The sequence below is a fragment of the Anser anser genome, assembly GCF_964211835.1.
Source record: "Anser anser genome assembly, chromosome: 2".
Taxonomy (NCBI): domain Eukaryota; kingdom Metazoa; phylum Chordata; class Aves; order Anseriformes; family Anatidae; genus Anser; species Anser anser.
In genome coordinates this window covers 117,441,415-117,456,649 of record NC_139721.1, presented here as the reverse complement: position 1 = coordinate 117,456,649, position 15,235 = coordinate 117,441,415, and the positions used below count along the sequence as shown (strand labels likewise).

The window sequence follows — 15,235 nt, the reverse complement described above, 5'->3', positions numbered from 1 at the left end:
TCCTCAGGGGAAATGTAACAAGACTCTTGGCTGTTCAGAAGAAATCTCCTAAGGTCATTTGTATGACTGATCAATTTAAGAGTCAGGAAATCCTGGAATACATCACACCATACAAACACTGAAGGGCTGCTTTACATTAGTATTTGGTACAAAGAACTTTGCAAAGAACTGCAGACTATGGTTTGTGGTGAAAGTCAACCTCATGATAAGGAATGTCCCTGCAGAACTGTGATTGTGTCACAGGCCCTGGATTAAGTTTCGAATATGTAGCTGGCCCTCTGCTGAGCCCTCCTGCTCGCTCTTAAAATCCATCCATAAAAGGAATGGAGAGAGAAATTCTGGAGTGCAGAGGTGATTACGTGTGATCAGCCTGGCATAGCCTGGCTTGCTGCATAAAATACCAATCAAAGCCTCCAGCTAAGGACATTTACCCACACTTGGCTATGTGTTAATCTTTTTCCTCTGCAGGACTCCAGATAAATTATTTAGCAGATACCATCATGAATGTGGGATTATTAAAAGACAGATGACCAGGAACTTTCTGTACCAGGCACAGATTTTTTTCTCAGGTGACTTCTTTGAGGGCTTTAACAAGAAAAATAGGTAGCATCATGATGCCTGTAAATACACCAAGATGTCCACTACAACAAGAGCATTTCTGAGGATATATCAACGAAATACATGGTCTAAAATATTTTTGCTAAGGCAGATTATAGCAAAATTTGTTTTTACCACTGTACAATGCTTCCATTGCCTGTACATACACACTGACAATCACCTGCATACAGAAAAGTAGATGTCCACCAATGTGACAGTATCCATGAGACTCCTGCAGGAGTCATAACCATACTTCCACACGTGTAGGCACAGTCTAGTGGAAAATTTACCTTGATTTAGCATAGCAAGTAACTTATTTCCCTCATGTTGGGATATAATTATATTCACCTTCATATAGAAACCTCAAAATGCAGACAAAAACCTTATCTTGGAATCTGACAAATAATAAAACCCCATAAAAGTGATAGAGCAAATTGCCAGAAAGTTTTTGGTCTATACAAAGGCATTGTATTTAAGTCACATCAAAATATTCTATTTTGGCCTCCATATTTTTAAATCCTTCTTACTCTACCTGAAATTTCATTCAATTTTTGAAGCAAAATGCTGCTTTGAATCAGAAACCAGATGGTTTTAATTCACTTGCAAATGTTGATATTGGATGCCTCAATTCTGAAAAATTAGTAAGCTTTTTTGTTTTTCCCTCCTCTAGATTGTTGAGCTCATTTAAATTTACCTCCCTGTCCCAAACAGTTCCAGCTTTCCAGAAACCTCTACGGTGATGATACTGGGACTGCCTAACAAACAATCCAACAAATTCAGTCATGTGTAGGAATGCTTTCTTACTCATTCAAATAAAGATTGTCAAAAATCTAAGAACAATAGATGCATACAAGCGTAAATGCTAAGAGGCACAATGTTGAACACTTGTCTGTGAATAAATTGAAAACTATTAAGCTACCGCCAGTCTGAAAATTAAATATGGAATGCCTGCATATTTTGCAAAAGTTTGAGACACTAACAATTTTAAAGAACCATTGCTCAAAAGCTATTATTTTCAGAATGCTCATTAATCAAATAGTTTGGGAGCTGGACAGCTTGTGTCTCTGGCTAAGACCACATTGCAGAAAATTCTGCCTGGCAATGCTTGCCCATTGATTTGCCTTTGTACTTGATTTTTGAGCATGCTGCCCAGCTTCCATGTCTAAATCCAGGTTGCAGGGACAAGATGACATTATACTTTTTTTTTTTTTCTCTGTTGGTCTCTTACACACCCTTTTATTGATTTTTTATTTATTTTTGTTAAAGTTTGCACATATTTTTGCCCTAAAGCTCCTGGAATGCATGAAGATCACAAAGGCTTTCAGCTGGTCAACAGCACTGATCATAAAGTGGAGATCTGTTACCATTCATTTATGCTGAATAGTGAGTTACAGGCCTCATTTTCCTACAACTTGTAACTAAGCATGACATGAATTAGACCTGAATCCACTACATCTACTCACTTTGCCCACTATTTTTATCAGGCTGCCTTCCTCTGGCTTTCTCTTACTGTGTTCCTGCCACATATGGGTTGGCCAGCTTTCATTTAGACTTTTATGGAAGCTGTGTTGTTTTACTGTTGTTTTACCGTTGTATGGAGGCTCTCATGGTTAGTTAGAAACCTTTGGCAGTGGGAGCCGTTTCTTCCACAGCCCTAGCAATTTGTCATCTACTGGAAGAAATAAAAGATAGCAGCTGCTGGTGTGCAGAGACCAACATGCTATGAGTAGGTTAGATCATCTAATAAGGACTGGAGGCTCGAAAGCAGGCACTCTAAATTAAAATGAAAAGCTGATTTATCCACATGATGGGGTCAGAACTTAGACATTCTCATAATGATACAGCCTGGATTTGAAGATGTGAATTATAACAGTTACGACACTGCTGTCCTTTAATAAAAGATATGTATGTCTTGTAATAATTTTGACTGAAAGTATCAAAAGAGCGTTTGAATAGCAAATGATCAACACTGCTGCTGTAGTGTCTGTAGTGTTACTGTATTTTTGCAGCAGAAGATAAGTTAGGATAGACAAGTTGCAAGCACTCTTTTTTTACTTGCTACTTTTAATTATACCAGTTTATTCACTGTTTCCTATGCATCTTGGCTACACTCCACATAAAACACTAATCATTGTTGGCTTTAAATTAAATTCATGATACTGGTGTAGACCAGAATTATTGAAGGATTTCCAAGATTATTGGTCTTGACTTATTCATACATTCTATTGAGGCTGACTCCTCACTCTCTTAGAGGGCATATCTTTTGATTTAGAAGTGCAGCAAAAGCCAAGGAGGGACTCTAAAGGGCTCACAGAGTTTAGGTAAGGTGACAGATACTTGTATGGACTGTGAAGAGTATCACAGGGAGGGACTGAACAATAGCACAGATGAGTGCTAAATCCTAATCCAATTCCAGTTGGAAGTGTCCATGACAGACAGCAAGCTAATTACTTGTCCCCATCTGTTGCACAGAAAGGCTAGTCCCCCTGCAATGTGGTTCTTATCTTCTTCAAAGTTTCACTACATTAGTAAGCTGATGTCAGAACATTTTGTCTTTGTCATTTTTTTGTGGCAATTTTCCACGGTGGAGATTAAAGATGTTATTCTGTCCCTCGCTTGTGTTTCCATACTGTGGGACTTGTTCTGTTTACTCACATTTATGTAATTCATAAGCAAATAGCTCCACCTTACGTTTATCATTACTTTTCCCGAACTTCTCAAAATGTGAAGGTCCTGATTCATACATTTCCTTGCTCCGAAAGGTTAGTAACATACAGACCCATGAGGGCAGTTCACGCTATTGTGCAAGACCCTTCATGCATGTTTGGGCTACAAAGTTGAATGCAAATCTCTCACTTTCTTAAGAGTACTTGTCAGTAAAAGTATCCAAATGCCAGTTCTGCCCATGCAGTAGGAAAGTTGGTGTTGCTGGTCATAGCAATATTTGGTTACAAAGGACCCCTGAAATCACTTTCTGGCCAGACGTGTCTTTCACCTTGCACCTGAAATGCTCTCACAATCAAATAAAGAGACTGTTTCTTGGGTCTAACAAAGTTGGTACATTGCCAATATGCTCATATGACCCAGGGCATGAATGCCACCAGCTGGTTATTTTGGCTGAGAAAGAAGCTGTCCTGTACTGTGAATACTGCCATCACAAGCAAACCAGTTAAAAGACTTCACCTGGCACAGTAACATCTTCCTTAAAGCAGTCCTTCAGATAAGTATGTCTCTTAACAGCTGAAAGAGTTGCAAGTTTTCTCCCGTGCAATAATGGTCACCTCACAGGCAGTGACAGATCCAGCCCCTGCCACACCACCAAGCTGGTACCTTTGTTTAGGACAATCACAATAGTACTTGACATTCTCAGTAATGGCCAGTACTGGGCCTGAAAGGGCAATCTGGTTGTGATGTATAGATCAGCTCACCCAGTGAACACTGCTACACAACCACAGGTAGAGACCTACACATTTGTGGCAAATGGAGGAACATTTGAGAAGTAGCTACTGTGTTTTACTAATGTGTCTGGTAGTAGAGGCTGCTAAATATGTATATTCTGCAAAACACTCCCCCCTCATACAGCAGAGATGGTTATCAGCAGCAGCAGTTGGAACAGATATGCAACAGATACAGATGTTCCATATGCATTTAGCACATTAAAATCTCTATCAAAGTTCTGGAAGCTGTCTCTGATTTTGGGAAGCATTAACACTGGTGTTACTTTTCTCTCCAAAATGCACTGTCAGGCACAGTCCACTTTTTAATAACAGAGCTTTTTCGCGTAGAAGTCAATGCTGTTAAGACCTATGTTGACTTACCTTAGACACTTGTTTGCAGGACACCTATCAAATTTGCTGTACATCACTACTGGTATTTCAAGCAGATAACAGACCTACAAGCCACGAGAACACACTGGTACATTTTTATTCTCACCTGGCCAGTGTTCACCTCCCAGCTGCAGCCACAGCTGAAAGAAACAACTCAGAGCATGGGACCTGGATGAAGTCTGCATGATTGGAAGTTCAATGATGCTATTTTCCAGATAGTATCCAAGTTGCAGAATTCCCAGCTAGTTTTTGGTTACTTATTTGTGCAGAGCTACTATTCTGCCTACTCTTACTCCGCATGTGCAACATAGGATTTGAACTTCTATTTCTTCTTATGCCTTTTTCTGTTGGATGCTCCTTCTTTTACTCCACTGTCCTCATTCCAACACTACCAGGCTGCACATTTATGCTGCCCGCAATTAGTTGTACCATCACACCAGATCACTTATTTTCTTTTGTTCCGCTTTGTTTAAAAATACCACTTCTGTCTAGCATGGCTCTTGTATTTCTCTTCCTGGTATTGAAGATGTCTACCACAACACAGAAATTTGCTACTGAGCAAAGCTTTTCTACAGTCTGTATTTTCAGGAAGATGTTGAATCTCTTCATCAGAAAGATGACATTCATAGACACTAGGCCACTCATTGAACCACACCTTACAAAAATGGGTTCTGCCAAAGCAGGGCTCACAAAGTTTCAAGATATTTTTGGCAAGTGCTGTTCTAAAATTCAGTTCTCCTCTTGCTAGACTAACATCCATTAAAAACCTTTGCCAATACCATGAAATATTTTGGCTGTAACACACCTATTTTAAGTTTAATCTCGATTTCTGTTTTTAGTGAGGTATCATGGGATGAGAAAACCAAATGAAACACAACAAGCAAATGGAACTGCTTCCCCCAACCCTTGCTCTGCATCAAACCATTTCAGCCTTATTTTGTACCTCATAAACCAAGGAAATGAGAAAATTTCATTTATGCACCTACTTTGTATTCTGGGGGTATCCTTGCTCCAAATCCAAAGGCTGGGAACATTTTGTCACTGGAAAAGAACAAAGAAGAGTTCCCACAGAGAAATGCATTTTGCTACAATAAACACTTATTCTTCTGTAAACATTCATCAAAAATGCAAAGCAGCACAATGGCACAGAAAGGTCTTTTAGGTGAAGAGTGTTACATGGCAGAATGGAAGGGTTATGTATTAGAGAAGGTAGAGTGTGTGCTGGCCAGATGGATAAGCGACATGGGAGATTTTTCAGGTGAACTCCTAGTATGGAAGTTAAAAGCACTTGGAGAATACCAATGAATCAAGATATCTTGCACTTCTCCCACAAATGCAATAATAGACCCATATTACCTCCTCTTTTTCACTATCTGGCTGTAGTGTGAGAGGGAGTTGTCTAACAGCCTGTGACAACAGATTTATTTAATATAAATATGGATGTGCTCCCCCAGCTCAAAAAATGGGTTTAGTGAAGAGATGACTCTGTAATTAAAAGTGTTTGCAAATGTGGGTTCTTACAGTTGTCAAGGTGCAAAAGAGATTTCCTATAATATTCAAAAATTCACCCCCAGAAACCTGCAGGTTCTGTAAGGCTTTCCACCTGTATCATTAGTACGCCCACTAAAATATGAAATTATTTTCATTATGTATAGATTAACTGATAACCTAGAAAATGTGGCGGCATGGTAAATTTGCTTCCAAACACTATGGTGAGGTTGTTCCACTCCAATTAGATCTGTAGAGACAAAAATTCCTGATTCGGAGGACCTGGAAGCTTCAGGGCTGTTAATACCCTTTCAGAAATGCAGTGAAGTCTCACACAGCCCACGTCCTGTCAAGTTGCCTCTTCCCAGATGGCAATGTAGAAAACAACAAGCTGGAAGGAATGTCTCGTCCCTGAGTCAGCAAAGCACTTGATCACACACTTGAGGTTAACAATTCACCCAAACATATGCTTAACTCCAAACACATCCTGAAGTCCCTTTGAAGTCACTGAACTGTGCTCCAGTGCTCTGATGAATCAAATCCCTCATAGGTTTATCTGATTCTGCTTAAAGAGTTCCAGGGCTTTTGGAAAAGTTGAGTTCCTGTCACCATTACTGACACTTTCAGAAATCAAAAAAGGGGCAGCAACTTCAAGTGACTTTGTGTAGTTCAAGACATTGCCACACCAAGTGTCAAGTGAATAACTCACTTCCCAGACATACTCAAGACACAGAACAGCACCCACTAAACTCGCCAGGCCATGTTGTCTGGTATAGTCTGTTTAAAGCACCATGACATTTCTGATAAAAGCCAGGAAAAACAAGAAATAAGCCCCCTCCCACCCTGAAGCTGGAGTTGCCACCAACTAGAGAATAGATAGAGAAATATTCAGTAGATCACTGGGAAACAGTAATTATTGTCGTCTGATGGCTCAGCTCGCACAATTGTTGTTCTGCTACAAAATTTAGTTGCCACATAAATCTTGGGAGCACAATACTGTGTACCATATGTTAAGCTGCGTGACAATGGATCTTGGAAAGGAGGACTAACATAATTTGCATGGTAATGAAACATTTTTTTTCCAGAGATGTCAGAAACAAAGTAGCTGCTGACATTTAATGCTAACCACCTGCTGATAGCTTTCTCTTTGATTAAACACTCCCGGAAGTGGGGAAGCCCTTATAAATAGATACAGATGAGATTTCAGGCACACATTTAGAGGGCAAGAAATAGGAGGCCATTAGAAAAGAGTCTGAGTGGAGAAAAAAACTTGTTTTACATCAACAATTAAGCCATGGTTGCATTAGAGAATCAAACTCTGTGGAGCTGCAATTTAATGGATTTTGGGTGAGAGCAAATAAAGACGAAAACAGTTTTACTTAGGTGGAATGTAAGTAAGTGCCCAAGTTCAATAACGTAATCCAGAAAGCTGACGTGGGCTGCAATTACCCAGCCTGGGAGATGCCTAAACCCGTACAGTGAACATATTTGTCCTGTAAAGTTCCTTGAGTGTAAGTAAGTGTAGGGAATCTCGTAACTGCAACTCCATCTTCCATTCTGCTACGAGTCAGAGACTTGCCCTGAGCGATACCTCCAGCAGACTGGATTCTCCTGGTGGCAGGACTCCCCCATTCCCAAGCACCAGTGGCTCAGCCCCAACAGGAAGCTATTCTGCACCAGAGGGCTCTTCCATCCCTCAGGATGCCTGCCTCCGTGTCTGAATCTCCCATATCTCCTTTTTGAGTAAGAGCCATGTACTGCTACAATTGCCTTGAGACAGAGTAAAGCTTGATCATGTGCACCCTCAAGATGGGATTCCACATGACTGCATGAACTTCTAGAGAGGAGGGGTGTCCTGACAGCTACTCCCGTGCTTAACGCCTTCTCTCATGCCACTCAGGTAGCACTGTGCTCAGTGAGCTTGGCTTCCCCTTGGGAAGATCCTCATTTTCCAGACTTTATACACATAGGCCTGGTATTCTGATCCAAGCTGCTGGGACCAAGGAATTAACTTCCATGTGTTCCCAAAGGTTGACCTTTAAGGGAAGAAGGGAGCCTTTTGATCATCACAAGTGACAATCCTTGCACAAAACAGATGATTATAGTATCCTCTGACAGCATCTCTAAATTTGTGGCTGACAGCTTTCAGAATAAATTCCAATATTAATGTAAACAGTAGTTTTCTTCCTATCACATAAAACAAGGTGTTTAGCTAATATAAAGGACTCACTCTGAAAAGAGTACATTGTTTAATGGCTCACTGACATTCTACAAAGTAACCCTCTCTAGTCTTCCCACCCACCCCTCACTTTGTCATAGGAGATAAAGGAAAGACAGCATCAGCTGAGCCTCTCCAAGTAGCTACAGTGTTCTGCTTCCAGGACAATCCCTTAGAGCATTAAGGCATGACAGAGCTGCTCTAGCAGACCCCAGGCTACCACAGCTGCTTGCTGCAGGAAGCAGAGCAGCTTCCCAGCCTCTAAGCCATGTCAAGGGTTAGGCCATCCAGGGACTGAAACTACAGTCAGAAGAGGGGAAGGCTTCCTCCTGCCTCAGGGGTGAACTGCATGCATCAGAGACTCCAGCCCTGCTTCCTAACCTGGTATTTCAGTAGGAAAAGGATCTGCTGTAATGATTTTGTTTTTCCTCCTTTTTAATTTAAACTCACTCAATTTTCTTTTCCTTTGTGTTGTTTGCCCAGACAATTATGCCTATTTTATGCCAGAAAATGGGCCCAGGACCTTGGCTTACACATTGGAATGCGATGATACCCATGGTCTGTTAGCATCGTCCTTGGCAAAGTGCTGGCCCATGCCAACCAGCAGCCCCCAGACCCTTCCCATGAACTAAGCAGGGGGCAGCTGTACTTGAGACTGCTCCCAGATGGCAGCCTGGGCATCACCCATTTGTGCTGGGAGGAAGAAAGTTGAGATACAAGGACATGGGCATTTTCAAACCCTTGGCCTCAGGCCACTTAAGGACCTTTGACTTGTTTTGTTTAAATGTAGCCAGAGAGTCCTCGGCACATGAACGTAAACTGCCAGCACTGTCCTGCTGGAGACAGACTGCCAACAGGACAGGAGAGAAAGTGGAAAAACAAGAGGGTTCAACAAAACCTCAAATTTACAAAATCAATTGCAAAAAGGTGGATCCTGGCAGAATCTTTACAGAATTACTCTCTTGCATTGTCTTCACATTTTATACAGTTCGGTGTTTTACACAGGTTCCCCTGAAAATTAAAACTTGGCATAATTTAAAAAACACACCGAAGTACTTGACATGAAGATGAGAAAAGCAAAAGCATTGGATTTTGACTTTTATATTTGGTTATGTAAGGGCTGTGACTAGTCATGCAAGCATAGATGTATACGACTGCTTGTACATTTCCCTGTCAAACAGGCATACATTACCGAAAGATACCAAAGACTGAACAGATCTGGATTATACCCTGAACGTAAAATCAAGGACAGAGTTCAGGTTCAGTGTTTGCATTGGTAAATGTAAATTAATGAGCTGAATTAATGTCAGGGCTCAAAGACTGCGGTCTTCTAAGCAGAAATATAACCAGTTAAAGACCGTGAGTAACACCTCAACTGTAACATAATGCACAGGAGAGAATGACTTCTGAAAGTATCCCGTATTATCCTTTTGGAACAATGCTCAGTTTTAGTCACCCGTTCTTCAAGCTATCTAGTGGAAACAGAGGAAGCACAATGACAAATCAATACCTTAATAGGGGCACAGAAGAGAGATTTCAGTAAGCTGTACTGCACAGAAGGGAGAAGAGACTAACAAAGGAAATAGTAAGGTTTTGTAAGTTAGTAAGTGATACAGATAATGGTATCTTGTTCTGTTTCACTAGGAAGCCTATGGTAACTGGAAGGTAAGAAATATATTTAAAGAAGACAAAATAATGGACATTTTAAAAATCACGTCTCATTAACTACTGGTGCCCTCTGACATACAGTATCATTGAGACCTGGAGTTCAGCTTTATTCTGAGAATTTTCTTTTCCTAGTAACAAGGAGCAGTATTTAGATAAAATTGTTCCACTGGGTGAAATTATTTTATAATCAGGCATTACAGAGTCTTTTGCAAATACCCGTGAAGCTGCTGGTTTAGATGATGCTGGAGATAGAGCTGGCTACTCATCAGTGTGACAACACCCGTACTCAGAAAGGAAAACAAGAGCTGCCAGGACTATGTTACCTGAAGATTAGTTCCTTTTTAAAATCTAAATTGGGAGTCTAATTTCTTATTGCAGGGAGTAAATGTAGGGGGAAAAAATGGCCTAAATCTTTCTATATGCCACTTATTCATTCTGAAAAATGAACTTCTAGCTAGCCACACAGGTGGCTTCTTAAACAGCCTCAGCATGAAAACCTGCTCACTTTAAACTGGAGCAATATAGTTGCAGTAGTTGTACTAAAGATACAGTTAAAGAGGAAGAAAAAAAGAAACACCAGGAATATAAAAGCAATGCTAAAAACCCGTTTTTGGTTTCAAGCAACCAAGAACCTTAAATTTTCAGCTCCTTGAAATTCTTGCAAGGAATATACCTGTTTAGAATCCCTGGGTATTAAGCTGTCACTTGTAATTTCAGTTTGGGGTTAGATCAGAATTACCAGGAAGATATTTTTAAAGTGCAACACTAGATGCAGCAAAATCAATTACTTTGCCTTTCATTTTCAATTCCAGTCTTAAAAGAATAAACCATGAATCTGCTCTGCTCTACACACTTTTCCAGTGATAAAATTAGATATTTTTCCTCTGTTAAAAAGAAATTTGAAATTGCCATAATAAAAGAGGAGTGCCTGTTACACATTTAATTGAAAGAAGTGTGAATGGGGTGGGGAGGGAGAGGAGAGGATGGGGAGAGGAGAGGATGGGATAAGGGAAAGGGAGGGAACAGGAAAGGGGGAGAAGGAAAAGGAAAAGAAAAATGAGAAAAAAAATGACACAAACAAAATAAAGCCATATCTAAACTCAATTAAAATTGCAATCTTTCATGTTCAAGGAGTGAACTGGAAGAAAATGAGTTGAATTAAGTGTTTCTTTTCTAAAGCATATGAATGAATCATGTTCCTGAGTGTATTATTTAGTACTTAGAAGGGCTTGATGCCAGTACATTCTGAATCATGACAGCTTACAGGGATTAGCAGCAGTTCCAAAGAAAATACAGAAATCATTTGAAATATTTAAACTTCTTCAGTTCCTGCTTTGCAAGCAGAGCTAGGTAAATAAAGGACATGATATGTATTATCAGATAGGGCCAAAAAACCCTGTTTGAGTGGAAGGCACTTGAGCCCATCTGCTTCACCCCCTGCAGTCCTGCACACCCACTTGCACTCCCCCCGGGTGGGTAGGGATAGAGCCAGGCTGTGGTCCAGCTCTGTCTGCCCCCCGCCTGAGTCAGAACAACCAAACAAGAGTTTGGCAGCAGCAGTGTTTCCTCCCCATAAAGAGTATTCTGCTCTGGGGGACTGGTACGCTGCCACAACATATCCGCTGTGGGGTTGTGCCTGGTTTGATACAACCACATCTCTGATTCTGGCTGGGTTACTGTGCGTTTAATCAAACCTGCACCGTACGTAACAAGGCTTAGCATCCAGTTCATAATGCATGGTGCTTTTTAAAGGAGTAGCAGGAATGAACCGATCATCTTACATCCTGGTAACAAAATAGAGCTAGGAGCATGCAAATCAATAGCAAGTCACCGCAACAGCTACACTGTTTGGTCTGTCATAGACAGAGATGCTACACATTCATGTTGCAAAATCCTTACATTTAAATTCATTCACTATCTTTAATTACAGCTCTTAGTCACCTTAGGGGAGCTGGAATCTGCTGAATACAGAGAAATAGATACTGTCATGTAATTGGGTTTCAAGAATATGAGAGAAGTGCCTGTCTCACCTGCAAGGGAAATAATTAATGAAGCAAGGGATACAAATTCCCTGAAGCTAACCGCTGAAAGGCATCAACACGAAATAACTAACAAAGCCAAGTCCAGGTACAATAGATTTAAGCTTCCCCTTGTTAACATTTGAAGAACAGCGAAAGAAGCTCTGCAGGGTAAAAATAGAAAGCAAACTCAGAAATTCCTAGACTGGGGAAAAGTAAATACTTACAGAAAAAAAAATCATCAGAGCTTGAGAGAGGAGTAGGTTAAGCAAAACAAAATGACAATAAGATATATTACTTACTAGAAGGATAACTTAATAAAATGGCATACTCAGGAACCAAAATGTCATGCTTCCCTGTTAGATGACAAATAAATTGCAATGACCTGATTTATAAGACCCAATTCAGTAAAAGTTATCTTGAAAAAGTGGGATGTCATAAGTGGGAATAAAGTAGGGAAGGGGATGCTGCAAAAGGCTACACTGAGTTACATTTAACCTATGAAATCTAGGCAGTTTGCAGGCAATCCTATGAATTGTAAGAGGTTGTCAGTATGTCCTTGTAGCTTCCAAAACCTTAACTATAGTAAATTGGCTACGTGGCACCATATATGGAAAACTGTACCATGACTGACAAGGTTATTCTTATACAGACTGTAATTTTGGAAGGTAAAAACTTGACATGACTTGAAGACTACACTAGGCAGCAGGCAGAACCCATCACGTAACATGCAGATCATGGGGAACCTCAAACAGTTCTGGGGCTCTTCCTTCTTGAAACACAAGTGTAGCTTTCTAGTTTGAGGGGGTACTGCATTAAGCAACCTCTAGAACAAAAGCTTTGCTAAGTAATTTTGTCATTTTTTACAAATTACAGTGAAAATGGTTGGTCAGAGACTTTTCTCTGCAAACAAATTCTATCACAAAAATATCTATGTATAAGGGATGTGCTGGGAAGAAGGGAATACAGGTCTGTGTTGGCATAAGTATGCAGGGAGGTGCTGGGAGAGAAATTTCTCATCAAATGCTCTCAGGATACAAATGAGCTTTCTAGGATGAGTGTGATACAGTTGTTATAGAGATTATATTGTGATTTACTGTGACCAAATGAGTAGTTGATGTAATTTTACTAAAATCAAAATAACATCCAGTCAAAATGAAGAACATTATCAAAACAAGCTACAGTAAAAGTTTAAGTGAAATATACTGATAGCTAAACACTCAGCTAGGCATCATTGAATATGCAGGAGGAAACAGGCAAATGCTCTCTGTTATCTGTTGATTTGGAATCTCTGATCAAGGCTGATTTCACATTAATTTGAAAGGGATGGTGAGAATTAAGGGTTGCCCATTTTTAACTGAGAACAATAGGATCCACAAATATCTTGCTATGGTCTACTCAGGCAAAAGGTGTTCAGTTTCTCCAAAAAGAAGTAAACATGCAAGAGATTTAGAAGATGGTATTCATTTATGGGCTGATGGGTTTTCAAATGGGAATAATCAACAGCTTTGCTACATTCTATTATAGAGTGGATGACTAGAATAATTACATCCTTAACAATGCAGGGAGGAAATTCATGCTTCTGAAATTGTGGAAATGGTTGTGTTGATTGCAAATGTACCAGATACCAAACTGTTGGAACATTTGACATCAGGAAAAATGGCACAACAAATTGCTGTCTCCTTTATTTATGCTTACATATTTATACTTATTAATACTTATTTATATGAATAACTAGTCTCTACACCACTAGGTGAACTGGTATTTCAGATTGTTTGTAGGGTTTTGTATTTCAAGTCATTCTCTTCAGAAAGAGATGCTGACAGAGAAATCACAAAGGTATCAGTCTGCGTAGTACTGGCAAAGTGTCAACTACTGTGTGGAACAAAGCTCTACCTCAGAGGAGAAAAAAATAGTAAAGACTGCCTAGAAAAGCCCTGCAGAAGTTCTGATTTTGATGTATCCACCAGCTGACAGAATGCAGCAGTGGAGGAATAGCAAAGAGAAAAAGAAGTTGTTTTGATAAGAAACTTGGAAGGGACTGCTCATGGCTGATACACTGACACAGGCAGTGACTGCCTGGCAGAACAGGCAGTGTAAAGAAGACACAAAGATGAAAACTTGGTAAGGGAAAAGACAGAGCTGTAAAAACTGACAGTATCTGACCAGATACAGGGCAGCTGCAGATACATACGTATGTATACATATAAGTATATGAATATGAACTGTTACGAAATCTCCTTCCCAACACAGTTGTAGTAGACTAAATCTCCTGTACTAATTCTTGGGATAAAAACTGGTGACTGTGGAAACTCCTCTTTGGCAGCAGTCAGCAGATATAAGTCAGCAAGCACTGCAGAGGCAAATACAAAATTTGTGTATGCAGGTACTATATAATCGTACCAACCTAGGTCTTCAACTGTTAAATCCGAGGGTTTTAAATCCAGCTTGGTGATTAAAAGTATTAGCATGCCGTTTTTTCCTGTGCAGTTCTAGTTCTGTGTTATCCAAATACTTCAGCATGTTTACCCACACCCGAGATAATGCTTAATGATCAACATAAGCTACAAGTTCTTCTTTATAGGTTATTGTTCTTTTGGTTTTCTTTTGTTTTCTGTCTATGTAAATTCGGTCCTATTAAAGCACTAAATAAAAAGATTCATGCCTTTTCCCCCATGGTTTTTAAATTTGTTTAGATATGCTAATCATCTTTTTTGCTTAAGAGCCTCCAGAAAGGTTGTTTCTGTAATTAAAGTGATAAAGAGATATGCTAAATAATTAACCATATTTTTTATTTATTGATCTTCATGGGTAGATTAAATTTTAACATCTATGGCTCTACATAGTGATTTCATTAAAATTCAATGTTGCATGTAGTGCCAGTTATTCTAGGCATCAATCTTTTGTCCCGGTTTTAATGAACTACTATTATATTACCATCTCAACCAAAGGAAGTTCCTACTTTTCTCCTTGTCTCTGCCCGAATTACGTCAAGGTATTTAATTCAGAGCCTGCCAGACAAGTAACTCTCTCAGACTCTTCATCGACAAACCCAGACACAGCTTCGGGATGAATGACCTGGTAAGTAATTCTCAGGGACAAGGCTCCAGAAGTAAAAAAAAACACACTGCAAGGTTTAAACTCTGGAAACTTTTTTTCCACCTAATGCCTCAATCCAGAACACAGCATTTAGTTACCTACTGACCTTTGTATTTGGGACCAGTTGTACTGATTTATACAAATCTTCTGCAGCAGGTAGAGCATCATATATACCTTGGCCTCTTCCCCCTCTATAACTGCCCGGTGCTGGCTACCTCAGGAAATGTGTTTCTGGCATAGATGGACTTTCTACCTGACTTAGTTTGACTGCCCTTATTTTTTTCCACTCTTAGATCTTCACTGAAAGGGATATGCTGGAC

The 15,235-nt window shown here is 39.9% G+C and overlaps 1 protein-coding gene across 3 annotated transcripts in view; it reads right to left on the bottom strand.

Moving 5' to 3' along the window:
- The window catches only part of CPNE4 (copine 4), a 293,591-nt gene that overhangs the window by 19,472 nt on the left and 258,884 nt on the right, over window positions 1-15,235 (bottom strand). For all 3 annotated transcript variants that reach the window (XM_083825879.1, XM_083825877.1, XM_083825878.1), the window contains exon 12: window positions 5,411-5,465. In XM_083825879.1, coding sequence (XP_083682005.1) covers window positions 5,411-5,465 — 55 coding nt within the window. The remainder of the gene's footprint in view (window positions 1-5,410; window positions 5,466-15,235) is intronic.